The sequence below is a fragment of the Lichenostomus cassidix genome, chromosome 1Aa (assembly GCF_008360975.1).
Source record: "Lichenostomus cassidix isolate B80296 chromosome 1Aa, HeHo_3.0, whole genome shotgun sequence".
Classification (NCBI taxonomy): domain Eukaryota; kingdom Metazoa; phylum Chordata; class Aves; order Passeriformes; family Meliphagidae; genus Lichenostomus; species Lichenostomus cassidix.
This window is the reverse complement of record NC_139480.1, coordinates 5,688,276-5,704,862: the sequence shown is the minus strand read 5'-3', so window position 1 is coordinate 5,704,862 and position 16,587 is coordinate 5,688,276. Positions and strand designations below refer to the sequence as shown.

Sequence of the window (16,587 nt, the reverse complement as noted above, 5' to 3'; positions counted from 1 at the left end):
CTGGCATATCTTTCAGAAATTCCAGAAAAAGTGAATTTTCTGTTGGAAGTTGAAAGCATGGCAGTTTTCAGAGCCCTGCTCATCTTCCACATGACCAACTTATGTCAACATGAGCAGTGAGAGCCCATCAGGACTGAAAGTCAGGCCCTGTTTTCTGCACAATTAGCTACCCCAGCCCCCCAGCTTCTAGGTGAACAGCTCACAAAACTTAAAGGGCTTAATCAGGCCTCTTGAGGTACAGAAGATCAGTCACTAGAAAAATGGGGTACCCAGAATCACCAGCAATCATTTCTTAGACAGTGTCTCTGTAATGTTTTGATTGGCAAAATGGTGGGTGAAGATGTGACTGATGGTGTCATATTAAGACCCCAAAGCAAGGTACAGTGAAGAGAAGGAAGGGCTTAATTTCAGAGCAGTAATAAGGGTTGGTATATAAATTGGGGAAAAGTGGGGAAATTAGGCAGAGGACACTTTATAGTAAATTAATAATGAAATCTATTAGACTGGGAAACAATCTTCAAGGAAGATGGCAGAAACCTTATCACACGAGTAATTTAGAGAAAGGAAGAATACTGCAGGGAATTATCCAGCATTGACAGAGGAGGATAAAGATGCTGACCCCAGTATCCTTCCACCTCTTATGTAGATTTGAAAAGCATATTCCTATGAGTCTCCAATAATCAGGACAATTGCTCAAGTGGCACCTTTATGGCTCCACCAGAGTCTGTGCCAATTAAGAGAATTGTACTGCATAAATTATACCTTTTGATCTTACTATAATTTGTGTGACTAAACACTTGACAGAGATGTGATATTCTTAGCCTTTCCTTAATAAAATGTCTCACTTTGAAGACTTCTCCTTCCCCTCCACCCCACTTCAGAGCATTGCTGTACCCTGATGGGAGGTACTGGCTGCCACTGCTGCTTTGAACAAAAATCTCTGTCAGAGCTCAACAGACCTGGGTATTTCTTGTATAATGGTTCCAGTTATAAAATTGTATTGGGCTTGTGTGGTAGTGGGGGGGATATGGGGGTTGTTTTTGTGAGAAGCTGCTGGAAGCCTCCCCTATGTCTTACAGAGCCAAAGCCAGATGGCTCCAAGATGGACCCACCACTGGCCAAGGCAGAGCCCATCAGTGACAGTGGTAGCACCTCTGGGGTAACTGGGTTAAGAAGGAGAAAAAGCCTTGTGCAATGGCAGCTGCAGCTGGAGAAGAGAGGAGTGAGAATGTGTGAGAGGAACAGCTCTGCAGACACGAAGGTTGATGGAGAAGGAGGGGCAGGAGGTGCTCCAAGCTCTGGAGATGAGGTTCTCCTGCAGCCCCTGATGCAGCCATGGTGAGGTAGCTGAGCCCTGCAGCACACAGGGGTCCATGGGGGAGCAGAGATCCACCTGCAGCCATGGAGGAGACCCCACCAGAGCAGGTGGATGCCCAAAGAAGGCTGTGACCCCGTGGGAAGCCAGTGCTCCTGGCAGGACCTGTGGAGAGAGGATTGCACTGGAGTAGGTTTGCTGTCAAGACTTGTGACCCTGTGGGGGACCCACTCTGGAGCAGCCTGTTCCTGAGGGAAAACATGCACGGAGCAGACCCATGCTGGAGCAGTTTGTGGAGTACTGCAGAAACACAATGGAAACAGACCCACACTGAACTGAAGGAGCAGGGGAAGAACTCTCTCCTGTAGGAGGGACCCCATGCTGGAGCAGAGGAACAGTGCGGAGTCCAACTCAGGAGGAAAGAGTTGCAGAAACAGTGAGCGATGAACTGACTGCTACCCCCATTCCCCATCCTCCTGCACCACCGGGGGACAGTAGGAGGAGAATTTGGGAATGAAGTTAAGCCTGGGAGGAAGGTAGGAGTGGGGGGAAGGTTTTTAAGATTTAGTTTCATTTCTCATTATTCTACACTGATTTGAGTGGTAATAAATTAAACTAATTTCCCCAAGTCAGGTGTGTTCTGCCTGTGATGGTAGTTGGTACGAGATCTTTCCCTACCTGTATCTCAACTCACAAGCCTTTTGTTATATTTTCTCTCCCCTGCCCAGTTCAGGAGGGGGAGTGATAGATGGCATTCAAAATATTATAATAACAAGAAAAACAACAACATAAATATTACTTTTTATAATAAATTATGTATAATATACAATATATTAGATTTGTATTAAATATTGCTACTACAAATAATTTGATCCTGAGGCTGCCCTTAGTCTGCCCTGATGTTTTTGTACTTAGGTTTGTGTCACTGCTTGCATGGGTGTACCACAGAACGGGTTAAAGGAAAGGCTCCTGATAAAGCAGCTTGTATCTCTCTTTTTATTATTGTTGAAATAACTTGATAACAGAGGTAGTATTAGGATACCATGTTATCTTTCATGAGTCACTGGCCTATTAGATAAACATGCTTTGTGTTGCAGTGGGCAGCATCCACCCCCTCCTTCCCCCTGGAATCAATAGCACCTTCCCACCAAGCGATTCCAGATCAGCCATCAGCCAGACAGCCCTGCCCACGGCACTGCTCCTGGGAAGGGCACAGCTACTCTGCCACAGCCCACGTGTGGCACACACCTCCCTCCTGAGCAAAACAGAGCTGCAGAAAGTGCCTCAAATGTTTTCTGTTCTTACATTTTTATGAAATCTGCAAGGCCCAGATGCCATTACACATCTCTGCCATCTCTTTATTATCTCTACCAATGCACCTCAGTCTCACACTGAACTCTGGTCCCTTCCTCCCTTCTGTGAAATAACCTTTTGGAGCCTCTCATCTATGGCCTTCTACTTTCCTGAGTTTCTCTACATAATACAGAAACAACAAAGCTTGGCAAGTCCAAAGGTCTCTCAAAGTGCTTTTCAAGCACCTTCAAATCTGTCATGAATAGTTTTATCTCTGTTTTACAGATGTAAATAAGGGGGCAGAAAGGCTAAGTGACTGCCCTGGGATCACACACAAATACTGAGCCATAGCTGTCCAGTATCCTGAAAGATGGTCTTCTTTCTTAATTGCAAAGGATAGCTTCCTCTCTCTCTTTAGCAATTTTTCCTCATAACATTCGTAAGTCTTTTTGTTACTTAGAATTCTTAAATTTACATGGTCAAAGCAGACAGTCTAATGTTTTGCCATTTAAAGTTTTAGGTGCTTCAAGAAAAACTGAGGGAAGACCGAATCTTGGAAAACTGGAGATAGTTAAACTTACCATACTCCACTTTATTGAAAGCCTCCAGACATATTTTTAAAATGCTTCTCTCTACAATGACAGCACTAGCAGCCTCCATAGCCCAGCTTCTTTTCACAGACCCAGACAGGATTGAGAAAACAGATAAAAGTCTTCTAGTGAGCTCAGCATGGAAGACATTGTCCATGTGATTCTCACATGCAGAGCAGGACATAGCTTAGGCAGAAGAGCATCTCTTTGAACCTCTGTATAAATCAGTGCCCAAGCTCAGTGTTTGGATTTTCTAGTTCCCCAATTAGAAGCATGTCACTCAATTCCCAATTTGCTTCATAATTACTTCAGGAATGTCCATGGCCAGTGAATATTTTTTATTGGAGTGCTTATGACCATGGCATAAGCCATGTCAGTGTGAAACATCAGACTTACTGAACGTGAGGTTTCCCAAAGGCAGACCCCTGGGAAGGTTTGAGTGTGAATGACTGAGTCAGACATGGTCCTCAGGAAAAGCCCCAAATTGTCATCAAAATAGACAGGGGAAGTTATTGTAATTTGAGCAATGCTTCACTATCATCAGCATCACAAGTACCAGAAACTGATAATCAGTGGTACCCTTTTGAAACAGTGTTCTAATGCTGAGCTGTGTCATGGGGAAGCAGTTTCCCCTCTTCAGCTCTCTCTCATGGGTGTATATACACAGACAGACATACCCACATACATTTTGTAAGCACTATACACATATCCATAAAAACATCCATGAAGAAGATTTGGGACTGCAGTCACTATCAGTACAAGTCCATGGAAGCAAATGGTGACTTAAAACAAACTGAAATTTGGTACCAGGCTGTGAATACATAATTAATACTTCAAATGACACATGCAGATAAGTTTGCACACACATCACCTCGAAATACTTGCTGAGAAAATGTAAACTCTTTGCTTGCAGCCTAGCAAGGAGTGCTAAAAGCAGTGCAAGAGAGGGGTTTCCAGGCAAAGAGCTATTAGGATTGACTCTTGCTTGGTCTTGATGAAGGGATACATTATGTTGGAGTGCTCCAGTGTGCCTGGGTTCTTAGTACTTGTGGGAGGGGAGGAGTGGGATGCCATATTTTGCTCTTGACATTGTGACTTTTTGTAAACCAAGTGAAGCACAATGACTGCTAATCAGAAAGGATATTTAATGATTTCTTACTCATGACAGAGTAGATCTCTTACTACAAGAGCTCATGAGAGGAGAGGAGGTAAGTTAGCTTTTCATGCATGCCATTTCCAGTGGCTTGCTTTGACACTAATGGAGTAATAAGGAAGGAAACTAACATCTGCCATTTTGGGACCTAATACTCAAGTTTTCCTAAGCTGTCCTTGAGTTGTATTTGCAAAGAGGTTGTTTTGTGTGAAATGCACATGTCCTTGCCAGAAGCAAGTCCTGTTTTACACGAGACCCCATGCAACCATTCAACATTGCTACATGGACATCCATTAGCCCCCTTCCTTCCCAGCTCCCAACAATGCCAACCAGAGATCACAGAACAAAAAGATTAGGTGAGCAGCCAAGTAACAGTGACAGAAAGGACATCATGCAGAGCATCAGAGTGAGCAAGAGATACTGAGGAGGACATCCATTCCTGAGGGTACATTATGATGGGTCATGGACTGGCAATGACCAAATAGATTCCTTGCATTGCAAAAAAAAAAATGCAAGGAGCAACAGCAGCTAAACAAAAAAAGAGGGAGGCGGAAAAATGCAGCTGGGCAAATCTCTCCCACTACAGGCAAAGGTGAAGTCATCACAGCAGAAACAATAAAAAAAAAATCCTTCTTCCTCAAGAAAATCTTGACCAAGGCTAAGAACAAGGAAGAATGTTTTAACAACTACTGGCATCTGCTTAGCTGGAGATGCCAGGGTTTGTGTAAGATGTCATAGGATAGGTGTGTGTGCTCTGGCATTATGGGTGACTGACTGCATGTTCTCCTATATTGCCAATTGAAAGCCAAAGACTTGCCTTCATTTTCAAAGCATGTTGCTCTCAAATCAATTAGATAATTCTTACAGACATTTTAAAGGACTGCCTCCATGGCAAACATTGTTCTTAGCACTACATTTCTGAGTGAGGTTTTGTACATTGGGGTGATATAACTGTTGTCAGACTCCCTCAATGAAAATAGAGCTTCTCCTATAACCTAGACAACCCAAATCCTTGGTGACAATTCTTTTACCTTCCATATGTACTGCAAGAAGAGGAGTCTTTATGCCGGGACCCAAGGAAATTCACTTTGCAGAGCAAACTGCATGAAACTAAAAGACTCCAGAAATACATATGTACCATGAATCGAACTGGATCAACTTGACCCCCTTATTTGGTGTAGAGATTCCAAATAGTATTATCACTTTACAATTGATGTTTTTTGTGGCGTGATTACTGGGGAAGGCTGTCCACCACAGCAATAAATACTCACTGTTTACGGTACCTGCTAGTGCATTAATATTATTCAGTCCAACAGTGGCTCCAGCCAGTCCTTGGAGAGTACCCAGAGAAGTCAAAGAATTCATGGCCGCACCAGCTGTGGAATTAGCAGTTGATGCAGCAACTGAAAGAAAAAAAATCAAGCAAAATTAAGGCCATAGTTTGTTTGTTTTATTTGATCACAGAACAGTTTACAATCATGTGGAGCACAACAGGGCTAGTTGCAAGGAAAAGGAAAAAAGAAAATAAGACCAACAAGACCAACCTTGTTCAAGACATGAATAGTATGATTGTACATGGGAAGTGTTGATGAGTCTAGAACTGCAAATACTAGATTACAAAATTCAGCACTGTGCTATTATTTGCAAATACAATACCAAACCAGTATGTGTGGGATCAGACATTTTCTCAAAAGTTTGTCAGTCAGCTTAGCATCCCAGGCTCATCAGCTAGCCAGGCTTTTGGGATTTTGCCACACACCTCAAAGTCCATCAATGAACAAACAAGAATTACTCAGTAATTTTATCATGCAACAGCTTACTGTTCTGGGTCCCAAATATTCTAATAGTAAGTTCAATTATTCTAAGTGAAGACATTATGCTCTAGGACACTGTATGAATTTCATTCAAAGACCTGAAGATTAGAAAAAGAAGAATTACTAATACTATAAAGCTAAATACAAAATACAAGCCAAATACAAAATGTAACTACCATCCATTTTATTGCAGGCTTTTATCCTGAGCTCTGTACATAGCCAGTCATGTGTATGCACCCCTGTGGTACTGTATGTATCCCCAAAAGCTCTGCCAGCGGGGAAGAAGTGGAGAAAATGTCCTTGCTGCTACAATGTCAAGAGAATGACGAAGGTGGGTGAGATGAATTAATCTAAATTATGTGTTTAGGGAGAGAAAGAGACTAGCTCTCTTGTCATAAGAAAGTAATAAAGAGTCATCATTTGGGATAGGTTGGGTGAGTCTGTCTCACAGAAGGGTCTTGAATAACCAGTGTAGATTAAACACTTAACTCACAGATAGGTAAAGTTATACAAGATGAACCACACTCAAAAAACCTGCAGAAGCAAATAAGTTTTTAGCTTGTCTCCTGAGCCCTACTTCAGTGTATCAACCATAAAGGCTTCCTTTCCTTTCTGTTAGAAAGTTGCATTATCTTACCAAAAGTGAACATTTACAGTCGGAGTTTTGTTGATGATGTACTGAAGGCACATCATGTCTACACCATGCTTTTTTTGCTCCTATTCATTACCTAGCTATGAAATGGTTAAGACCACTTTTATCTTGATGCTTTTTGGGCTGTCAAACACATCAGATTACTCAGTGAACCCTCAAGAAAGTGCAGTCTCTAGAGCTGACAGGGTCCAGTAAGGAAAGTAGCAGACAACTTTTTCACTCTGTGGATAAACCTTGAAGCTCTAACCTACAAATAACCTGCCTTTGCAACATTAAGACCCACTAAAGACAAGTTTTCACACTCTTGGGGCCTCGAAGTACAAAGAACATTCTTGCTGTGGGGGAAGAGAGATTTCCAGGCTCTGTTATGCATTCCTTGCGTCTTAGCATCTGTGATGTAATTTGAATAATTTTATATGTTGCAAACAGAAGCACCTGAGATTATTCAATCTATCCCCACTAAACAATAAGAATCCAATAATGTCTTTGATTAAAAAAGTAATAAAAAACAAGCAAAAAAACCACCCACTTTTGTCAGATACTGTGGGCACCAACAGAGAAGAGAGGAAAAAACCTGAAGTGAATTCCCTTTGACCAACACTGGTCCATGTTTCTGTCAATGTTCATTAGCAAATCATTTAAATGATGCATATAAAACTCAAATCTGAAGGATCTGACTGCTTTTGACTGGACTAAATTCCATCAATTTTCGGTTTCAGAGGATTATTACCATTTTCTCTTGAGGAAATGCCTATATTTAAGAAATGAGAGAAATGGGAACTAGGAAACTGCCTGTAAATTACATTAAAGCTGGGGGCAAATAACTCCTGTGAACAAGAGCCATATGCTTATGGATTGTCAACACATCTGTTGGAGAAGGCAAAAAAGCTCTGCTTAAAACCTTCCCTCTTGTGCAGCCCACAGGGAATTGTGGGGGCTCTTACCATAGTCTGACTGCTCAAACACATGCTCCAGGATGGTCAGTATCTGGGGCCAACATCTCTTTTCTTCTTTTATTTGCTACCAAGTTTCTCTATTTTATCAGACAAATAAAGAGCAGGTGCCTCAGTGCTTTTCCCATTTGAAGCTGCAATGCAGATTATCTAGTTTGCCTGAATAAAGACTTGGCACATGATCACTGTACAATGCTATTTGCAGCCCTAAAGCACCTCAGAAATCAGTGTTTGGTTGTTGTGGCATTGCTTCTGCTTAGCAGTGATCTGCCTCACAGATGCAGTGGGAGAATGCTCTTTCCTCTTTGGTTTAATATTTCTTAGAGGAGAAAGAAACTGAACAAATTGTATGGTTTCCACTATCTTATTGAACAGAGGGTGAAAAGAAATGAAGGGAGCTCCTTTTTTTAGGGCACTTGGACAGATCAAGCACCTTCTGCATGAGGCTTCCTGAGAGACTCCACACTAATTGATTGAGACCTGCATGTATGAAATGAAGACAATAATGAGCTAAAATATTACCATAAAGGGAGCATAAAAGGTCCAAGATATTAAGAGAGGTGAAAATTTCTAATAAAATGCTGCATGAAACCAACAGATGAAGGAATGGTATGCCTTATCCCCCAGAAAATGAAAGGAAGATGAAATAAAAGTTAAAAGGTCCTACAAGACAAGCGTGAAGGCATAGACCAGCTGAAAGTTTTTACTTCATGCGCTCCCAGAACATGCAGAAATCCATCTAGAGACAAGGACTATGCTTCTCCTTTTCTTTGCCATTTTCTGGTTCTTTTCAGCTAAAAAATTGTAACATATATTAAACTGAAGGGAAAGAAGAAAAATCACATGCCTTGTGGTAACAGCAAATGACTGCACTGCTTTGGGGGAACCTGTATAACTCTCTTGTGTCAGCAAAACTCTTGGGCTCCACAAATGCTCAGAGTAATGGCAAAGGAAGAATAATTCACTGTCAGAATATTTTCTATATTTATGTCTTTTAGTTGTCCAGAAGACAAAAATAGATTGGCTACCTACATAATTTATAAATTGGATTTTACCAGGTTCCTCTGACACCAGATAGATGAAAAAAAATTTCATGACTCCCTCCACCCTCCACACCAGAACATTCACAGAATCACAGAATATGCTGAGTTGGAAGGGATCCACAAGGGTCATCCTGGCCCTGCACAGGACACCCCAAGAGTCACCCCATGTTCCTGAAGAGATCAGTGTCTGCGCCTCCTCTTACTGTCCTTCCTCCATGTAACTGATGAAATTTTTGCTATCAGCTTCAAGCTCTAAGCCAAGAGACTTGGCTGTTAGTTAATATATTCTTTAACAAAATATATTAGAATAACAGAATATAACAGAAAATATTCTGTTATAAATATATAACAGAATATATTGAACAGAGTTTTCTTTGATACAGAAAACACATTTTCATTTGGAGTGGTTGCTCTACACAATACAGATATTTGTGTTTAACTTGTAATGTTGGACTCATGGAGATTTTTAAGGCTGGAAGGAGCTGGCATTTTCAAATGTTCTCAAAACATTTACTTCTGTCTCTAAAAGGTTATAACACCTTCTAGGTCAGTGAATTTTTTTTTAACAGAAATATGAACTAGTAATGAGCTATTTCTCTCTTAAATTTTAATTTAAATAACACTTCAACACAATTCCTAAAAACCACGCCAACATAAAAAACCAACTGGAATTAGCATAAAAACTTCTGGCCATTCTTTTGGCTAGCTTATGTCAATAGAGTCATAATGATTTACATCATCTGGATTTGCCTCAGCTGGAAAACTAGATTCAGGATAACAGCATCTAGGAAAGGCAATGATGTGTAAATATTTCTTTGGCTTTGCTACACACAGTGTGGATGGAATTAATTTCCCCACCTTTGGCAGCCTCACTGTTAGTTTAAGCTAGACTAGTCAAAACTGGACTCTCTGAGATTTAAAGACCTCCAATTCAGACACCCTACCTTTAGATTTCTATTTCAGGTTGGACTGAATTGCCCTGAAGAGCATGCAGATGAGCTCAACTACCCTATGCTACTGATGCCTTTCCCAATTTTCCCTCAAACTTCTTGTGCTGCCCTGGATAAAGCAATTGCTATGATTTTTGCTGCAAGACTTTCTGCTTCTTCACAGTTGCTGCCATGTCTCTTAGAAAGCTGTATCTTAGAGGAACAGGCACATTTTTGTTATGCCTATTTACTTCCTACACCTCAGACCAAGGAGTGCCCTTGGTAGAGCTTCTCAGTATACTGAAACCACAGATTTGTCTTTAGTACAGCCTTGGGCAAATCCCACCCCTCATTTCTCAGGTTAATTTATAAAATGAATCACGGAATCAGAGTGGTTTCAGTTGGAAGGGATCTTTAAAGATGAGCAACAAGTGATCTTCAACTAGATCAGGTTGTGGAAAGCCCTGTCCAACCTGACCATGGCTGTTTCCAGGGATGGGGCATCCACCACCTCTCTGGGCAACCTGTGCCAGTGTCTCACCACCCTTGTAATAAAAAATTTCTTTCTTGTATCTAGTCTAAATGTACCCTCTTTTAGTTTAAAAGCATCACCCCTTGTCCTATTTCTACAGACCCTGCTAAAAGTTTTGGCCTGATCTTTCTTGCAGGCCCACTTTAAGTACTGGAAGGCTGCAATAAAGTCTCCCTGGAGCCTTCTCTTCTCCAGGCCGAACAACCCTGACTCCCTCAGCCTTTCCTCATAGGAGAGGTGCTCCATCCCTCTGCTCATCTTCAGGAATCCTCTTTCCCACAGTGGAGGTCAGGGTCCCTGAAGGCTGCCTGAGGACAAAGTACTAGATAATCCACCCTCTCACTGTTGCTCTGAAGGAAATGACCTATTCCAATCACACATGATTTAGCAGAGAAATGGTTTGCAGTGTGTAGTTAACCTCATTATTTCCTTACTTTTTTGGAAAATGTCTAAGTGAAAAAAGAATTCTAATGACTTCTCAGCAAAGTCTTATAACACCAAAAAAAAAAAAAAAATCTCTTGGAAACTCCCTGCTATATGTGCTTGGCACTATTTATGTGCAGTAAAAACTTTGCACTTCACCATTCCTATCCACCTTGTCCTGTTCCCTTCCTCCTCTTCAAACATGGGCATACTGCGTGGAAATGATACAAAAACTGCAAGTCTTGGAGTAAGATATTAAGAACATGAGGCATTACAAAATTTTAAGTGAAGTTTCTTACTGGAAACATTATTTTGGTTTTAGGGCGGGACTAGCAGAGAAAATGGGCAAAAAAAAAAGCAAGGGCACCTCCAGCTCTTTGCAGGCATAGAGGGCTGCTATACACCTTGCCAACCCCATCCATGTGAAGAACAGCTATTATGTTTCTGGAGCAGAACCAGTTTTCTGGTCCTGCAGGGCTTCAGGGCAGCTCCAAGACTGGCATAACTGTGCTGGGACTTTCCACACAGAGATCCACCATGGTAACTGCCTCAGCCCTGCTGACAGCTGTCCTGTAGGCAGCCCTTGGTTACACTCCACAATTGCCTGTCACTACGAATGCAGGGCACAACAGGAAGCTCAGAGTTTACTCTGGTATCAGCCACTTGCTTATCACCACTCACCTGTGAACCACACTTTTGCTCTTGTTGTTTTAGTTAAAGGAGAGTTTAAATAACTCGGCGTTCAAAGTATTTATTTTGCTCCAGTAAAGATGATGTAGTAGTGCACCAGGGATCAATATTGCCCACAAATTTTAGATTCAGCATCTCTGTGACTTTAAGCATGAGAAGTTGCAGAGCAAACGTTCTCTTTTGGGAGACACTCCTGTCAGATCTCTACTGGAAATTGTCTGGGTCCAGAATCCCTTCTCTTGTACTGAATTTGCATGTGTTTCTGATTTTCTGCTGCCTTCCTAAGCTCACTGAATCCAAGGCCCAGATAAAATGGATGTGACTTACACTGGTGCTGACTAAATGGCTGCCATTCAGAGGGATTCAGATGGGCAGAACTGGCCAGCACGAACCTTATGAAATTTAACAAGGACAGATGCAAAGTCCTGCACCTGGAGAGGAATAATCCCTTTCAATAACACAGCAGGGGATGGATGAGCTGGGGAGAAGCTTTGCTGAAATGGACCTGTGGGAGTCTTGGTGGGAGGTGACCATGAGCCAGCAGCATGCACTGGCAGCAAATAAAGCAAACAGCATCCTGGACTGTGGGATAGGAGGTGAGCCAGGAGATCCAGGTTTCCTCTTTACTCAGTGCTTGCTAGATCACATCTAAACACTACATGCAGATTTGAGTTACTCATTGCAAGGAGATCACTGATCAGGTGGAGGGAGTTCAGTGGAAGGCCAGCAAGCTGGTCAGGGGCTCCAGCACTCATCCTGTAACAAGCTGGGCTTGTTCAGGCTGGAGAAGACACAGCTCCAGGTGAACCTAAAGCAGCCTCTCAGTACTTAAAAGGACATAATTCACTAGATAGAGCAACAGTACATGGTGGGAAGATGAGAAGTACATTGAAACAAGAGAGCTTCAGCTCAGATATAATTAAAGACACTTGTACTGTGAGGAATGTCAACCACTGGAGCAGATTACCCAGATTGCTCCATCTGTGTCCTTGGAGGTTTTTAAGACTTCTTTTGGATCAAGCCCTAAGCAACCTGATCTCACATGAGCAGGGAGTTGGGTCACAGACATCCAACTCACCTTCCAACCTCAATTATTCTATGGGAGTTAGAGCAGTGTAGGAGAAAAGTAGAAGTTAGCTCATACTGAGGCAGAAAGAAAAAAGGCTGAAGAATGAAGATATGTTGAAAACAGAACAGTAGAACTGGTTTCTGTTCTTGGGTCTGTTTACAGAAACAGAGGTTGACATTGAATAAGCCACTTAACTCTCATCTGTGGTTTTGATTCTAGGCTGCCACAACTACATTGTGTGGGTGAGGTTTCCAGGGATGGATCTACATCTAACAAAAGGAAGTTCTGACCTTGGATCTTTCTTTGTGGTTTTAGATTCCTCTTAGATTCAGCAATGTGCAACAGAAAATGGAATCACGGTAGAAGAACATAAATAAAGGATATAAAGAAATTATGCAAAGGGAGTAAAGGCACTAAAAAAAAGAATATAAAAAACAATATTTCTAAGAGCTCCCCAGTCAGAGACAGAAAAAAAGACTTGTACAAGTTTATAAGAAAATTATAAGGAGAAAAGAAAAAGAAATATTAAACCCAAACTAGAAATCTCTAATTTTAGTAAGCTGAATTTAAAATCTTTGTTTAGTCCACAAAATCTTTTTGGGTAAAAAAAATATGCCTTTGTCCCTTGCTTAGTCCAAGAGGGATAATAAAGCTCAGAGACAACTCTAGATTTAAGGATAATCAGATTAAGGCTGCATTCTCTGTTTTCTTTCTAATCTTGAGTTGCAAAAACCAATGATGTTTGGAATTGTGTATTGAAAACTGTATCTAAACATGAGGAACACCTGCTGGCCTCAGTGAAAGAACAAAGATGTTGAACAAAGTTTAGTTGTGTTGGACAAAGTCTGTCCAAAGTTTCTGACTTTGGCCTGGTTTATAATATCTTAGTTTGGTGGTGGTACTCTCTTAAACAGAGATGAGTGGCACCCAGCTGTGGGTGGCTCTTATTCCAGGTGGGAGTCTAGACCACTGACCTGGAGTTATGGGGGATTCTGGACATATCTGATCCTACACATTTAAGGTCAATTGATTCTGGCGTGTTCTCTTTATGTAGCACTAACACCAACTGGTTGCTTTGAAGAGATGGAGGCCCCAAAGTTTTATCCTAAACACACAAATGAAATGTCTTCTGGAAAAGAAGAATGATTCAAATGTAGTAATGCTGGAGCTTAGGAAATGAGGATTATAAACACGGGTGTGGGGGAGAAGTAGGCAAGTCAATCATGGTGCCCATGTGACATTGCTCTCAGGAATTTGCAGTGGTGTTTTTAGCTGAAATGAACACATTCTACGGGCTTGGACTGCAGAAAGAACATTTTAAAGGCTAAAAATAATTAAGCAATGACAGAGGCATCATCATTATTAGATAATCACAACCCAGGGGCATTAGCAAACGTTGAGTGTCTCTAATCCCATGGGGTCTAATTATTCTGTGATAATAACCACACCTCCAAGTTTTAATTTATTCTTGTGGAGAATCTGAAGGGGGAGGGGGAGAAACGGGGGCATTTTAATATTTTTGCTAAAAGAAGATGCAGTTGGCCTTTCACTAGGGCTCATCAGTATTCTAATCTAACTAGCATGTGTGATTGGCATTAAATTGTCTGCCCTTTATGGTGATCTCCAGCCAATCTGAGTATTTGCCCTTGCACAAACTGGTGGTCTCCCTCTTGCTAACAGTACCAGCAGGCACTGGTTCTGTTTTTCAGGGCAAATTTTGGCAAAGGAGAGGTAGATTTTTGTGGTCTGGAGCAGTTTATTTCCCATAAGGTCCTGTGACAAACACATTGCCACTGGTATGGAGAAAGAAGTAAAAACTTGCAGATTTTCTGGTATCTCGGAAGTGCTGTCTGATGTCAAAAAGGAAGATTCTAGTAAGTTGGAGTGCTCTGCTTGTGCTTGAATAGGATAAAATAAAAGTGACAGATGCACTCCAGGGACAAAGCACCAGAAAAGCAAGAGAGCAAGAAAGAGTCAGGGGAAACAAGAATGACAATATAGAAAGACATATACCAATATTACAGTCTTTCTCCAATAAGTCAGTGTGCCTCTCCTTCTTCATTACTCACAGGTGAACTGTTCCCATGAAAGTCTGTCCATATCTTCTCAAGGAACAGGGAAAGAGAAGCAGCAGTGAGCAAAGGAGGAAGGGAGGGCACCATGCACTCAACATGTGGTCTCTTCTTTGTATCTGTGTCCATGCACGTGCAAATGAGAGCAAGCAAGGCAGAGAGGGAGAGGAGAGGAAGGAGTCTTTCCCCATGGTGTTAATTCTGTTTCTGGCTTTCTAAAAACAGCTTTACGTTTCACAAAGTCCTTTGTGTACATTGACTTATAGAAGAATAGAAAAAGAAAGAAACATAAAGAGGTGAACAAATTTGTTCAAATTCTTTGCAAATTCAGAAGCCGAGGTCTTCAACAACATGAGAATAACTTCAGGCTCATAAATCAGCACTATTCAGCACTGCCTGGGTTTTTGAGAGCTAAGAAAGCTTGGGAGAAGTGAAAATCAGGGACACTTGTTTTAATCACTTATTTATGTTAACACCTAACTTGACATTTATGATTGTCATGAAATTACCATGTATACACCATGGACCTTCCACAGCAGTACAAAGAAGGAGGAGAAAACAGAGCAAAGTTACAACAGGTATGTCAGAAAAACCTATCAGCTGGTTATTTTTGTAGTTTTCTAGTCTTCTGTTCTATAACTTTCCTTCAAACCTTTCTATCTAGCAGAAGGTATTCTAACAAATAACAGTTTATTGATTGGGCATGTCTTTGTGAATCTAGGCTGGTTTTGTGAATCTTGGTGTTTAAGGGCACATTTTCCTGTGAGACTATGGAGAGAGAGTAAAAAGCAAGTTAATATTCTGGGTCAACTCCACACTGATGCTTCTGTTTTGTTGAAATATCTTCCTCAGTGAAGACCATCCACCTCTAGAGTAAGCTACAAGTTGTACCTCAATACTGTGCCTGCAACACATTGTGCATTCTCCCCACTACAATGATAAATCGCCTTTGGTTTTGGATGGGAAATACTTTAGACAGGCTCAGGAATAGAATAATAGTGCAAGGTGGGCTGGCTTGAGTTAAACTTCATAGCTGACCATTAGATATTTCCAAGTCTAACTGAAATCAAACCAAATTGAATCACCACAATATGAAGAAAACAAAGAATTACTGAGCACTTATGACTGTTTCACTCTGTGGGGCCAAGGGCTGTGGCTGTGCTTGTTGAAGCACCACTGAGTTCACATCAAAGCCATTTCTACAGGGAACTTCCAGCTGTGCTCTCATGTTTATTACTGCTATCTCACACAATTTGGAGCAGGCTATTGTTCTGAGACCCATGCCCTGATGCTGAAATGACCTCCGTGTGGAGCCACTTCAGAATACAGCCACTTATAAATCAGCTTCTGAAGAATTTCTGATCTAAAATCAAGAAGGCTCTACTTGAGGCCAGGATCTCCTGCCTGGTATAGGTTCCTTCACACCGCCCCTGGTGTGCCTGAAACATCTTTGACACACTTTCAGCACTAAGCATTGACAAATAACATGCAGTAGCATCTCTCCATGAGAAAAAAAAAAAAGAAAAAAGGGTGTCAGCAGAGTCCAAGGCTATCATTCAAGGTAAGCAATGTTTTTGTTCTACAAGTGCTTACAACAGGCATACATGGCAATTCAAATTCTAGTACATGGGAGAGGATGACTGATGCATCTTTTTCACCTCTCTCATACATCTATCTTAAGATCAGATAAATAGTCCCTGGGAGGTGTTTGTCTTTCCGTTGCAACAAGATATTTCTAAAAGACTTGTTTCCTTCAGACACATACGATTCCCATCCATGGTATTTTAGAAGAGAGATGAGACAAACTATGTATTGAAAATTTGAGTTTGTAGTTAAAGGAGTTATGAATCCTGCAGGTGCATGAATAATTATTTCCATGGAAGACAGGATGTCTTCCCCACTTCTAAGTGGGGTGTGCAAGCACAACCTTATTGCAATGGCACATCCATGAGATACAGCTGCTCACCCCTATGAGCTGCAGAACTCGAGGACTATCTCGCCTCATGTAAAATAACTCAGCCAAGTCCTTTGCAGACCATTTGAAAAGTCATATTTAGTT

General features: G+C 41.4%; 1 protein-coding gene across 9 annotated transcripts in view; it reads right to left on the bottom strand.

Annotated features, from left to right (window-relative positions):
* The window catches only part of CELF2 (CUGBP Elav-like family member 2), a 543,197-nt gene that overhangs the window by 14,968 nt on the left and 511,642 nt on the right, over positions 1-16,587 (bottom strand). For 8 of the 9 annotated variants that reach the window (XM_085082623.1, XM_085082595.1, XM_085082571.1 and 5 more), the window contains one exon: positions 5,635-5,754. In XM_085082623.1, the coding sequence (XP_084938749.1) occupies positions 5,635-5,754 (120 nt within the window). Of the gene's footprint in view, positions 1-5,622; positions 5,755-16,587 lie in introns of all 9 variants that reach the window. The other variant, XM_085082585.1, reaches the window with a different exon arrangement.